Consider the following 13,323-nt stretch of genomic DNA (forward strand, 5'->3'; position numbering starts at 1 on the left):
CGTATCTCTGCCTCCTGGCAAAGAGGGAGGAGGCAGAAGACTGTCCTGGGGAGGGAGGGAGGGAGGGAGGGAGGGAGGGATGGGAATGAGGTAAGTGCCTCCTTGAAGGTATTTTTCAGACCTTCTCAGAGATGCTGGTTGGGAAGACTCTGGGAGTTCAAGGGATCGTACTTTATTTTAAATTTTTTAATGTTTATTTACTGTCGAGAGAGAGAGCATGAGCGGGGGAGGGGCAGAGAGCGAGGGAGACACGGAATCGGAACCAGGCTCCAGGCTCCGAGCTGTCGGCACAGAGCCTGACGTGGGGCTCAGACTCACGAACCCTGAGATCATGACCTGAGCTGAAGCCGGACGCTTAATGACTGAGCCCCCCGGGCGCCCCAGAGGGTCATACGTTAAAGCTTGAAGAAGCACCGCTTTGTGTTCACCACCCCAAGAACATGAGGAACCTGTCCAGACCGTGGGTGTTCCCACGTGTGGCTGTGTGTAGAGCAACACCCAGTACGTGCCAGGGCTCGGGCACTTGTCCTAAAAAACAACATGCGTTGTTTCTATCGTGTCCTATAACTTTCAGAATCCCTCCTATCTTACCTGGAATTCTCCTCTGCCGGTGTTCTTTCTGGCAGCAGTCTGTTCCCTGTTCTCCTTGTGTCACAGGAGGGCCTCCGCTTCCCCTGCCGGCAGAAACAGAGGGTTTCGTCTCACTTCGTGCTTTGTTTTTATCCAGGGAAAAAGTGGTGGCCGTGGGATGCTGGAGGCTAGGTGGGGCTAGCCTTTGGTTTCTTCGCGGCCGTTCCTCTTGGCTACTGGGCCTTCCACGTCCCCTTTGTCCTTATGATTCATACACTCAGCCTTTATCTCCTCCCTGATCTCAGGACTTAGTCACGTTAGGTTGAATACTGGGTAGAATAATGGCACATAGTCCCTCCCGTGTGATAAACGTTCTAGCCAGTTTGCACGTATCGGCTAATCCTCCCAAGACTAAGACTGGCAACATCCCCCGTTTTACAATGGAGAATCTGCCTGACAGAAAGCTGGTGAGTGGAAGACGGAATTGCTGCGTGGGGAGTCTGGCTCCAGGGCCGTGTTCTCAGCCGGCCGTGCTCCCCGCATAGGAGGCGCGATGGGGCTCTGGAGGCCTCTTGTCCGTTCACACCCGGGTCTGGCTTCCTGCTCGGCCCACTAGGAGGTCGTTGGCTCTTCCTCTCCTCTGAGGGGATCTGAGATAAGCCTGTTTTTTCCTGAAATCCCTGCCTCTTTCTTATTTTTTTTTTTTGAAGTTTTTGTTTAAAATTTTTTTATTTTAGAGGGACAGCCCAAGTCCCTCTAAAAGGGTAGAGTGGGGGAGAGAGAGAATCAGAGCCTGCCTGACATGGGCCTCGATCCCACATTCCTGGGATGGTGACCCGAACTGAAATCGAGAGCCAGACGCCCAACCAGCTGAGCTACCTGGGCACCCTCCCTGCCTCTTTACTGGCAGTGCTTGTCATTCTGTCTTCGAGAAAGACAATGGATTAATCTCAAATAAGTGAATAGAAGTTGACGAAATAGTGCTCACAGGACCTGAGAAGTTACAGAGGAAGCTCGTCACACCATGAGGATTCCTCCCTCCCGTTTGTGATTTGCCCTGACGTCCACTCTGGTTGCAGTTTGGACGTGGGTGACTGCTGGGTAAACGGGGGCTTTCCTGCTGCTGTTGGAGCCTCTCCTCTGGGAGCACCTGTGTGTCCTGGGCCCGTGGAAATCCCTTCTGGCAAGTTCGATCTGGCAAGTCTGTTCTCCCATCTGGCTTTCAAAGGCCCTTAGTGCTGCCCGGGCCGAAACAACATTGGGATTGCGGGCTGCCCACACCGTGTTCTGTATCGCCTGGCGTGAGTCTCCATCACTAAACTGTTCCGTGAACACAGCTTTGCCTCCTCCTTGACTTTGCTCATGGTCCTTCGTACTGTCAGACTCCTAGACTCCACCAAATCCTGTTCTCCTATAAAGCAACATTTCTTTGGGTGGTGGGGAGGCTTGGATTCCAGACTACTCCGGCCCTCCGTACTCAGCCGGCACTCTTGTTTTCGCTTGCCCTTGTCAGGTCCCGGAGTTGAGACTCAGAAGATACAAGTTACTTGTCTCAAAAATGAGTTTTTTGAGAAAACTTGAGTTCATCCTAGAGTAGCCATTTTGGGGGAAAATGAAATTGGATTCCTACTTCATTGTTTGCAAAATTAATTCGAGGCAGCTGAAAGATTTAAATACAAGCAAGTGAAACTAGAAGAAAACAGATTTTTAAATGTATTTATCACAGTGGGGAAAAATAAGGGCAAAAAAATTTACATGCTGAGAACAAAGTGTTGGGGGGGTGTGATATTTGTACCAATACAAAGGTGAATTTTTTTTTTTTTAATTTTTTTTTTTTTTCAACGTTTATTTTATTTTCGGGACAGAGAGACAGAGCATGAACGGGGGAGGGGCAGAGACAGAGGGAGACACAGAATCAGAAACAGGCTCCAGGCTCTGAGCCTTCAGCCCAGAGCCTGACGCGGGGCTCGAACTCCCGGACCGCGAGATCGTGACCTGGCTGAAGTCGGACGCTTAACCGACTGCGCCACCCAGGCGCCCCTCAAAGGTGAATTTCTTTACAGAATTTTCAGAATGTGGCGGTCAAGACGATTGGGACTACAGAAAAATAGGCAAACAACAGCTCCAGAGTGACTGTAGAACAGGAGGTGTTCCACCTAATTCAGCGGGAAATGCAAATAAGCCTGGTAAAGACTCAGCGAGGGTGGGGGAAAACAGGCCCTCTGGTCTCAGGCAGAGGTCAGTTCCACCTGGCAGCTCGAATCCTGACTTTATCTTACAGATTTGGGTTCAAATATATATGAAATGCACTACATACAGGGATATTCATTTCAATGTTCGCCGTAGCCAACTGTTGGATATGCGAGGTTCTGGTCAAACATATCCATGGACGTCCCCCTGCAGTGTCACTGAAAGACCAGTGGACAAAGGCAGTGCCAGGTGCATTGATACAGAACAGTCCTCCATGTGCAAGTGAGAATGAAAAAGCAAGCTGCAGAGCGGTGTCTGGATGCCAATGTGTGGTATCGCCTGTATGTACATACATGCAACATGTGTATATATGTGGCAAGTAAGCTCTAGGCCCAGCCTGGCGCTTGAACTCACAACCCCGGGATCAAGAGTCCTGGCATCCCTGCATAGAATGTCTTCGGAAGGACTCAAAGGTAACAGTGGTTGTTTGAGGGAAAGACCCAAGTCACTGGGGAATAAAGATGATACCTTTTGGTACCTTATGAATTTTGTGTCCTATGCATTTATTATTAGCCAAAATAATTTTAAGCAGAAACACCAAAGAACAACAAAAAGCGGGTTTGTTCAGCCAGACAGGAACTCCTTTGCAACTACTACGTGCTGTTCTCACATCCTATTTACTGACGTCTCTCTTCTCCACAATAAAACCGTGAGCTCTTCTAGGACAGGAACCGGCGTACCCGGGGGCTCCATAAATATGAATAATTGACAAAAAGAACTATCTGGGGTCTGCTGTCTTCGCCCTGGAAGTCCTTCAAATCCCTCTGCCTCCCTCACAGGACCGAGTCAGTTTATTGGGATCCATTCGGATCTTGAATGCAGACACCCTGGCCACTTGTAGGCAAGAGCGGGGCCAGTCGGGTAGGAGAGACCGAGAGTGTGGCTGTGCACCTGTGCAGGCCGGGACGCCTCGCAGCCCCAGGGGACGAGTTGCTCAAGCCGGAATCTGGGTTGAAGGAGGCGGTCTCTTTAAGAGCTGCTGGCTTGGCCCCGCCCTGCAGAGAGATCAGCTGCATCTGGGAGTCACATGACTGCGGTGTGTCTTCCGCCCTCGGAGGTTGGGGCCGCATGTGCGGCTCCGAGGGGCCCCGCCGGGGCTGGGGGCGCTGTGCCCCCAGCCCCATGCTCCTCCTGAGTTTGCTTGTGTCTGCAGCCCCGCTTGGCCTGCTGGGGGAGGAGACCCGCCAGGTGAGGGGCTAGAGCAGTAGATGTTTCGGGAAACGCAACCCTGGGAGGGAGCTTGGAATCCGGGGGGCACCCAAGGCGCAGGGGTGGGTGGCTGCTTGGAGACGAGTTCTTCAGCCAGGGCTCCTGGGACAGGACTGTGGAGGAGGGCGGGTGTGAGGGTTCCCTGTCTTCCGATGGAAGCTGGGCCCTGACTCAGCCCTGAGCGACCCAGGTCCGGGCGAGCGTTGGGCTGCTTCTCCCCCTGCCCCTGCCCTGCGCCCTCATCCGTCCGCTGGGGGCGGGGCAGTTGTGCTCTGCCCTCCTCTCCCCCAGCCCTCAACACGCCTCCTGCCTTTCCCCATCACGTCCAAGCTGCTTTGCCCTGTGTCTCTCCCCCGACCCTGTTCCCTTGACCCTCCACTGCTCCGTGTTCTAGGTGTCTCTGGAGGTCATCCCTCCCGGGCTGGACGCCCCCCAGAACCTCCTGCACATCCGGGCGGTGGGAACCAACTCCACGCTGCACTACGTGTGGAGCAGCGTGGGGCCTCCGGCAGTGCTGCTCGTGGCCACCGACACCCCCCACAGCACCCTGAGTGTCAACTGGAGCCTCCTGCTGTCCCCTGAGCCTGACGGGGGCCTGGTGGTGCTCCCCAAGGACAGCATCCAGTTCTCTTCTGCCCTTGTCTTTACCAGGGTGAGGAGGTTGGGGGAGAACCAAGGGGGAGCGTGTGCGGAGCAGAGGGTTCATCCGGATTCGAGGGAGGGACTGAAGACGGGGTACGGGAAGCAGTCAGGTACGGGAGCCTGCGGGTGGGGGCCCGCGGGTGGGGGTGGTTCCGGGGACAGCTGGACTCAGGCAAGCCCTGCCCCGCCTCACCCCACCCACCAGCTCTTTGAATTTGATGGCGCCAACACATCCGAGGGGGCCGAGCCTCCGGGAGAACCGTATCCCCCGTATTCCCTGGCCAAGTTCTCCTGGAACAATATCACGGACTCATTGGATCCTGCCACCCTGAGCGCCACATTTCGAGGCCGCCCCACCGACGACCCCACCGGGGCTTTTGCCAATGGCAGCCTCACCTTCAGGGTAAGGGTGTGGGGAAGCAGAGGAACTCAGAAGGCTGGTTTATGAGGGTGGGGGTGCCCTTCAAAGCCAGGCCTGCCCCCCTGCTTCCCGTCCTCCCCCACCTCCCCCATCCCAGGTGCAGGCCTTCTCTGGATCCGGCAGACCAGACCAGCCCCCGCGCCTCCTGCATTCGGCCGACACCTGCCAGCTAGAGGTGGCCCTGGTCGGGGCCTCTCCCCGGGGAAACCGCTCCCTGTTTGGGCTGGAGGTAGCCACCCTGGGCCAGGGCCCCGACTGCCCCTTGATGCAGGAGCAACATTCCATCGACGATGAATATGCACCTGCTGTCTTCCAGGTCAGGCCTTCAGCAGAGAGGCGGGTGGGTGGGGGGATGCGGCAGAGAATCATGGAACCGTTTATCTTTTAGCGACATAGTTCAGCTCCTTTAAGTGACGGTCACTGTGCTGACAAATCTCTGCCTTCAGTGGAGAAGATGGAAGGCGGGCCTGGGGGCCTGGGGGCCTGGGGGTCTGGGGGCAGGAGCTGAGTACAGGTTTGCAGAGGGTTGGGGCTGGAAAAGGACCCAGTGCCCGTGGCCCAACACCCCTTCCGACAGAGGAGAGATTAAGGCTCTGTGCCAACAGCCTGTGAGTCCTTGAAGCAGACCCAGGACTCAGGACACCTAGTGACAGTTGGAGGCCGGGAGGGGTGGGGGAACAGAAGGGTTGGGCACAGGCTGGTCCTCCTCGGCCTGTGGCTTGTCTTTCTCCCCAGGTGAACCAGCTGCTGTGGGGCTCCCTCCCATCCGGCTTCGTGCAGTGGCGACCAGTGGCTTTCTCCCAGAGGCAGAGGGGCCGGGAATCAGCCCTGCCCTGCCAAGCTTCCCCTCTTCACCCCTCCTTGGCATACCTCCCCCAGTCACCCATAGTCAGAGCCTTCTTTGAGTCCCACAATAACTTCTGTGCCTTCAATTTGACATTTGGGGCTTCCACAGGCCCTGGCTACTGGGACGCACACTACCTCAGTTGGTGAGGGCCTGGGGCAGGGTGGGGGTGCTGAGCCGGGGCTTTGGGAGGGGACGTGGGGGAGCCTGGCCTCCCAGCATATTCGTCTAATGTGCTCACCTCTGTTTCTCACTTGTGCTTGCCTCAGGTCGACGCTCCTGGGTGTGGGCACCCCTCCATTGGACACCTTGTCCCCACTAGTCCTAGGCATCATGGCGGTGGCCCTGGGTGCCCCGGGGCTCATGCTGCTGGCTGGAGGCGTGTTTCTGCTGCTGGGCCACAGGCAGTGCTCAGAATACCAGCCCATAAACTGAGGCCCGCTCTCTGAAGGGCTGGACGTTGATCCCCAGACTTGCCCTGCTGGTCTGCCAGACGGGGGGTCAGCTGCTCCCTTCTCCCACCTGGCTTTTCTGCAGAACATCAGGGACACCTCCACCTTTCTGGAGAACCCCCAGATGGGGCTGCCCTCATACTCTGGGGAGGGCCAGGGGCAGGGCGATGGCTGGAGGGAGGGTCCCTTGGTGATGCCTTACTGCCCCTCTGCCCCCATTTCCCTTAAATGGGACTCACAGGCCTAAATGAGAGGCCTTCTGACTGACTGGCTGCCCTGGAGGGCACGAAATAGACTCATTTTCTGCCCTGGGCTCCTCTCTCGGTGTGTGGGTGTCGCGGGCTGCTGTGCGGCCGGTCCTGGGAATGGGGGGCGGTGGGAGGGGTGTGGGAGGCACTGCTCCAGTGCGGCCCCTTCTCACCAGACGTAGCTTCCCTCCCTGCATGGGACCAGGCTGCCGCCAGCCTCACTCCGTCATGTGGGGAGAGTCTGATGCAGCTTGGGTCTGACGAGGAAGGGACGCTTGAGAGCGGGGGGCGACCACAAAGAAGAGCCGGGGAAGTTGTGGCAGCCATTTATTGTCAGACACATGGTCAGACGGGGTCGACGTCGGCCACTGTGCCTTGCAGCTGCTCCCCAGCCAGCACACACGTGGGTGCTGGCACACACATACCCCTGCCCTCTGGGGAGGCAGGCCTCCCCCTCCGCACCTCTTCCCATGGGAGGGGCGTGGCGGCTTCTGGGCAGTTCGGAGGCCGGAGGTTCGAGGGGCCTAAATAGGTTGGAAGACCGGAGGCCGCAGCTCTGGCGGGGGCAGTTTTGATCATCTCGACGGAGGCTAAAGATCCTACAAAGGCCAGTCGTGGAGGGTCCTGAGCCCAGGGCCCCAGGAAGGTTTTCACCAAATGTGAAAGTCCAGTTTGGTGGGATGCCCATCCTTTATCTTGGGCACGGGCAACACTTCCAGTCTCCCCGAGGCCCTCTGCTTGGACAGTGGCACAGAAACGGTCAGTTTGGCTGTGGCTCAGCCCACTTGGTGCCTCACGGGAGGCTGGAGGCTGGAGGCCGGGGCGGTGGGGGGGGGGGGGTGGTGGCCACTGTGGGCATGTGGGCTAGTGGCGGTGCTGGGGGCTGCTCCTGGCCCTGGGCCCTCAGCATCCGTAAGGGGCGTAGCCATCCAGTCCGTTCCCTGCCAGAAACCAAAGTCCCTCCCTCACGATTGCCCCAGGCCCCCAAGGTGGAGGGCGATACCGACGGAGGGCAGAGGACAGTCAGGGCAGTAGTGGGGCTCGGCCTGGGGTGGGGGCGGTGAGAGGGCGGGCACTCAGCCCCAGGGCCGGGGCCTGTGGTCCGAGGCCGAGCGGGCATGGTCGGGGTAGTCGAGGCGGCTCTCGGCCGCGGTGAGCATGCGCTCGGGCTCCACCACGAACATGTAGTACAGGTTCCACACCAGCATGGACAGCAGGGGCAGGAACGTGAGGCCGTAGCCGAAGCCTCGGAAGGAGCGGCCCACGGCGAAGGTCAGCCAGTATATCAGCCTGGGGGGCGGGGTGGGGGGGGGCAAGAGGAAGTCAGGCCCCCACGTAGTGCATGGGCTAGCTGGCATACAGGCTGGGGGAGGGGAGCACAGGCAGGGGGACCCACGCGGGTCGGTGCCTACAACTGACACTTCTCAACCCCTGGCGGTTACGCGCTTACTATGTGCTAGGCGCCGCACTGATTCCTCCAGGGGCCTATTTAGACTTCCCCACGTGTCTGAGAGGCCGAGGCGTCATTCCCCTCCCTCTTTGTCTCCTTTTTAAACTTAAGTGTAAAACTTTGGCGTAGGCACCATACAGCCACATGGTTGGAAACGCCAAGGCCGCGGTGAGCGCGGTAAAATGTCTTCCTGTCCTGACTCGCAGCCGCCCCGTTCTCTCCACCTCCACTCCACCCCCTCCTCGGACGTCCAGTGTCACGGTGGCTTGCACATCAAGGGCTGTTGTACGTGTAGATGAGTGAGCAAAAGATTTATGTTTTCCTTTTCTCAAGTTTGGTAGCATGCCGTGCAGACTGCCCTGCACGCTTTTCCCCATTGACCGTGTCTTGGGCGTAGCTCCATCGGTACAGAAACAGCCTCCTCATTCTTTTACGGCTGTAGTACGCTCCACTGTATTTATCTCTCCTTTTGAAGAAGAAACTCAGATTCCAAAGGGGTTAAGTAAAACTGGCCCAAGGTCACACATCAGGGAAATCATAGAACCGTGATTTGAACCCAAGCCCGTTCATCGCCCTCTCTCCTGTCATTTTAGAGGGGCGGGGGGAAGAGAGGGTAAGGAAGCCAGCTTTGAGAGGGCCTGAAGCCCAGAGGCATGGGACCTTCCCCTCTCGGAAGATCCACTCCAAGTCCACACCCCTCAGCTTCCTCTCAATACGGGAAGGACCCCTTACTACAGAAGTGACGTGCCTCGCTCTTTTCCCGGAGCAGGGGAAAGTACCTGCTGCTTCTGTACTGCCCCGGGGGGCAGCAAGGCAGAATGAAGGAAAGGTTCCCCTGGTGAGCCCTTATCCGGCCGACTCTGGCAAGCACGCTACATGAATTAACTCGCTAATCCCCACAGCTCCATTTCACAGATGGAGAAGTGGAGGCCCGAGCGTTTGAGTAACTTGTTCCGTGGTAGGGAAGAAAGGGCCCTGGTGACAGACGGAGGGGCCTGTATTCCAGGCCCCACCACTGCTGAGCGGTCTGAGCAGCTCCTCTCCCCTGGTCTGCTGTGCCTTCCCCATGGTGAAGTGGGTGAGGCAGGCTGGACAACCCTGGGGTGCTCTTTAGCCCCCTGACGATTCTTACTGCTCAAGCCGACTTCTGTCTGAGATCAGCACTCCCCAAGACGCACACGGGAGGGTGAGTCACACGAGGAGGAGAAACCAGGCTGCACGCTGGTCAGGAGGCCGGTGGGACAGACAACCACTACACTACAATCAGAAGCGGCAGAGGAGACAGATTCCAGCTCAAGAGAAAGAATGTTCTAGCAGCTAAAGTGACCAGGAATCCCGTATCAAAAGTTAACAACAGGAAATACGTTAGGGGAAAAAATGGGAAGATCTCCGTGTGCCTCCAGAAATTCAGAAGTACTTTCTGGGTCAACAGCAGTTCACGTGAAAGCAGCCCCAAGGGTTCAGGTGACTTCCAAATGAGAGCAGAGGAGTGGGGCTGCCATGAGAGCCACTGTGGCCTCCCGTCTGTAGGAACAGGAGGCCAATGCCTGTGACAACGGACAAGCAGGAGACTCCCCTGGCCAGAGGGAAGGTCACAGGAGCCTGAGGGACCCTGGGGGAGCAGGGTGTTGCAGTGGGGGGACTGGGAGCTGTGGTCAAGTGTCTGAATTGTCTTAGGCAACTCCAGAGTCAAAGTCAGGGGCGCACTTTTTAGCACAATATAAATAAAAACTTTCCAGTGATGGGACTTGAAAAATGAAACAGACACTCTTACAAAGAACTGGACACTTGGTCACAGGGAGTGTTCAGCTAGAGGCCAGTGGCCAGCTGACCAGAGGGTCACGGAAGAGCGCTCCCAGCAACGAGCAGGAGGTTGATCGAGATGACACCGGAAAGCCCTTCCAGTGTTAGTGTTAGGCTGGTACCTGGGTCTCTGAACTCAACTTCCTTTGGGAAGACACACCTGCTACCAGGTGAGGCAAGGTGCAAGGGGGACAGTGGAGGCACCGATGCGGGACGCACGTGTGGGCTAATGCAGAGTCCAGAAGGCTCCCTGCCCCCATCTCCCCAGGCCAGACGCCTGGGCCCCTCCAGCACCCTCATCTCCCCCGGGCCCCACCCGCAACCCCACTCACCGGGAGACGGCAAAGAGACCAGTGAGCAGAGGGAGCAGCTTGAGGGTCTCTTGGGGCAGGTAGGTGGCGAGCACGGCCAGGTTGAAAAAGTACAGGATGAAGAGCTGGACCGACTGGGCCACATAGCGCCGGTGGATCTCCACCTCCCGCCGCGGCTCCCCGAAGGGCCGAAGCGCCGAGAAGCACAAGAGGCTGAGCCCGTACACCAGGAGCCCTGGGGCAGGGGGGAGGGGGGAAGGGCGCACAGGGGGTCAGCGCCCAGCGGCAACGGGAGGCGGGGGAGGGTTCGCGGTGGGGCTCCCACCCCGGCACCGGCTGGGCACAGCGGGCGGCGCGGGGGAGGCCCAGGGAAGGGGAACTCCGCCCCCGGCCCCGCTCCCTTCTCCCCTGCCCGGCTCACCCAGTACGATGGGGAAGGTGGCAAAGACCCCGCAGCGCAGCGTGTAGATGAGGCGGGAGCTCATGGTAGGCAGCCGCGGGGCGTCGAAGGGCAGGAAGGCGTAGGCCCCGTACAGCAGGCAGGGGAAGAGAACGAGGGCGGCTCCCACCGAGGCCACGGCCCGCACCCCGTCCCGGCCCCCGCAGCCCCCGCAGGCCCCGCAGGAGCGGCCTGGCGGCCTCACCACAGCCTCGGCCCACTTGCGCTCAGGGGGCTCGGGCTGGGTGGCCCGGGCAGGCGGGCGGGTCCGGTGGCGCTCGCCCTCACCCGCCTCGCAGCGCACAACCAGGTCCTCCTGGGGCCGCCGCTCGATGCACTGCAGGTCAATGGGCACAAAGGCCCGGGCCGCCTTCTCGGGCAGCAGGTTGGCATCATCTTCGGACAACTCCTCTAGCTTGGTGGGTGGCTCTGAGCGGAGGGGCTCGGGCTCGATGTCCCGCCATCCGGGGGGGTCTGGGAACGGGGCACTGGGCTGAGGGCCAGTCCCCCAGGGCAGGGTGGCAGCTTCGCTTACGGTGCTGTTGAGACCATCCTCAGTCCCCTCTTCGGCTGTGGGAGACCCAGCAGAAGACCCCGCCCTGGAGGACTCAGCTCCACAGGACTCAGCCCCACCTTCCCCTTCCGGCTGCCGGCCATTGGGGACCAAGGCCTGGGGCGGGCTCTTCTCCGGGGCCTCAGACCCCTTCACTTCCAGCAGGGCCAGGGTCTCGGGTTCTGTCATCCTGGGGCCTCAGTTCTGGGGTCTACCATGAGGTCCTATCACCCTAGAGGGAGCAGAAGAAAGCTCTGTCAAAAGTTCCTGGCTTCTGGCCCTTGGGACAAGGAGATAGACTTGGAACTCTCTGGGGCAGCTGGTCTCACGGGCTTTAGCCCCTTCTGGGACCTTAGGGAGAACACGGTACCGAGGAAGGTGTTGAAACAGAAGGAGGTGGGAGGGAAGGGCGCGGCTGAAATGGAGACACCCTTTCGACGTCAGATGCCATCCAGCAGGAGAGGGTGAGTCAGGGGGCACAGGCGTTGGCAGCTGTGGCCTCAGCCAGCTCCCGCCCGTGCCTTCTACCAGCCCCCTCCGAAACCCCCGGGGTCACGCCCACCCTAGTGCAGAAACCAGAGGAAGGTGGGGTGTCCAGAACTTTGCCTGGAGCCCCCTTCCCACTAGGGGCCTCTTGTGGCCAGAGGCTGCGCCTTTACCCTCAAACCTCCCTTTCTTGTAGATCCTTGTTTGAAACTCTCCTGGAAACCGATACCAGTGATTTGCTAATAAATCTGTCCCAAGGAGCCCGCAACAGCAGTGCGCCCTGTTCTTTCGTCCGCAGTGTGGGTACCTGGGTGGTTTCCATGCTCTTCGCTAGTCCGTGCCCTCCATCCTCCCTCTCCAGGGGGCCTGGGGCTGTCCATTCTGGCTTCTAGGTCTAATTATGGCCGTTCCCCATGCCTCCCCTCCTGTTTTTCTCCGTTTCCCCCATCTCACTGCTTCTGGATGGGGCAGAGTCCCCTCCCTCCACCTCCTCAAGGGCCTCCTACCCCTTGCCATGTGAACCCATGACACCCTCTTACTTTCCATCTGCAGAGGCGGAGGGTCCCCAACGTTTGGGAAGGAGCTGCCCAGCTCCCTGCTGGCTCTGCAAGTATCCCTCTCAGTCTCTCTCCCTTTACCTGTGTCTCCAAACCTGTCTGACCAGAGCAGGTGGGGCCCATATTAAAGGGGCAGGCCCTGCCCTGCTGAATCTGCCGACAGAAAAAGCATTGGAGGACGTCACCCTTTCCGAAAGTGGGGGTGCAGCTGGGCACAAGGGTGTGTGCTCTAGGCAGGTGGGATGTGTAGGAGCTTGAAGCCCCGGAAAGCAGAGGGCACATCAAAGGGTGCTCGGAGTAGGTAGAAAAGGTGGAACTTCTACACTTGTGCAGTATTTGGTGAGCACCTGTTATTGGCTAGGCACTATTCTAGGCACAGACATAGGAGAGAAGAGTGCAGGCAAGGTCCCTGCCCTCGAGTAGCCTGTTCTATTGCGGTAACAGATAATGAAGAGCCTAATCAATAGGACAGTTTGAGTAGAGAAAACGTCTTTGCCAAGACAACATTTGAGCTGAGACCTGACAGGAAATGAGGAGGGCTCCAAGGAGGAGACAGAAGCAAGTAAAAGACCCGCTTAGGCTGGTTCAGGAACAGAAGAAAGGCTGGTGGCTGGAACCAGGAGCACCGAGGTGGAAGGGAATTTATGTTCCTATCACCACTTCCCCAGACTTCCCAAGATACCTTGCTTTTTTTTAGCCTAGGTTCAATGCCAAAAAAGCAATAGGAATCCAAGGTAATCTTTCCAAGGCAGAAACGTGAGAGGGGCTTCTCATTCCTGTGGGACCTCACCCCAAAGTCACTTGAGCTTTGTGAGGGCGGGACAGGGTCTGGATCGCTCTTCGCCCGTGTCTCCAGAACCCAAGGCTGGAAGACAGCAGGCGTTCAATAAATGTCTGCTGGGCTGCTGAGACGGCAAGTGGAAGGCTGTGGGGTAGGGGAGCTGAGGGCGAGGCGCCTGCACGAGGGTCACGTCTTGGAGGGGCCTCACTCTTACGGTCCTCCTCTCCCCAGGAAACTCTCACATACACTTTCGTTTGTTCTTTTAAGCACCAGGGGAAAGGGAGGACTGGATCACCTGCAACCTGAG

The 13,323-nt window shown here is 58.3% G+C and overlaps 2 protein-coding genes across 3 annotated transcripts; one reads left to right on the plus strand and one right to left on the minus strand.

Annotated features, from left to right (window-relative positions):
- Positions 1-1,324: 1,324 nt before the first annotated feature.
- GLMP (glycosylated lysosomal membrane protein) lies at positions 1,325-6,701 on the plus strand. Of its 2 annotated transcripts, XM_047092919.1 has the most exons (8): positions 1,325-2,375; positions 2,618-2,756; positions 2,852-4,008; positions 4,424-4,681; positions 4,877-5,074; positions 5,190-5,408; positions 5,828-6,081; positions 6,206-6,701. In XM_047092919.1, the coding sequence occupies exons 3-8, from the start codon at positions 3,637-3,639 to the stop codon at positions 6,369-6,371; spliced, it is 1,467 nt and encodes a 488-aa protein (XP_046948875.1). In that variant the 5' UTR covers positions 1,325-2,375; positions 2,618-2,756; positions 2,852-3,636; the 3' UTR covers positions 6,372-6,701. The 2 variants fall into 2 exon arrangements, with proteins under 2 accessions (XP_046948875.1, XP_046948874.1); XM_047092918.1 differs by having other exon boundaries at positions 2,618-4,008.
- Positions 6,702-7,583: 882 nt separating this feature from the next.
- On the minus strand, positions 7,584-11,401 carry TMEM79 (transmembrane protein 79). The gene is made up of 3 exons (XM_047092920.1): positions 10,622-11,401; positions 10,222-10,435; positions 7,584-7,926 (listed from the first exon to the last, which is right to left on the minus strand). The coding sequence occupies exons 1-3, from the start codon at positions 11,379-11,381 to the stop codon at positions 7,713-7,715; spliced, it is 1,188 nt and encodes a 395-aa protein (XP_046948876.1). The 5' UTR covers positions 11,382-11,401; the 3' UTR covers positions 7,584-7,712.
- Between the last annotated feature and the right edge of the window lie 1,922 nt (positions 11,402-13,323).

Source organism: Lynx rufus, unplaced genomic scaffold (assembly GCF_022079265.1).
Source record: "Lynx rufus isolate CCGP_SWC_20201006 ecotype Redwood Valley unplaced genomic scaffold, mLynRuf1.p SCAF_31, whole genome shotgun sequence".
Classification (NCBI taxonomy): Eukaryota; Metazoa; Chordata; class Mammalia; order Carnivora; family Felidae; genus Lynx; species Lynx rufus.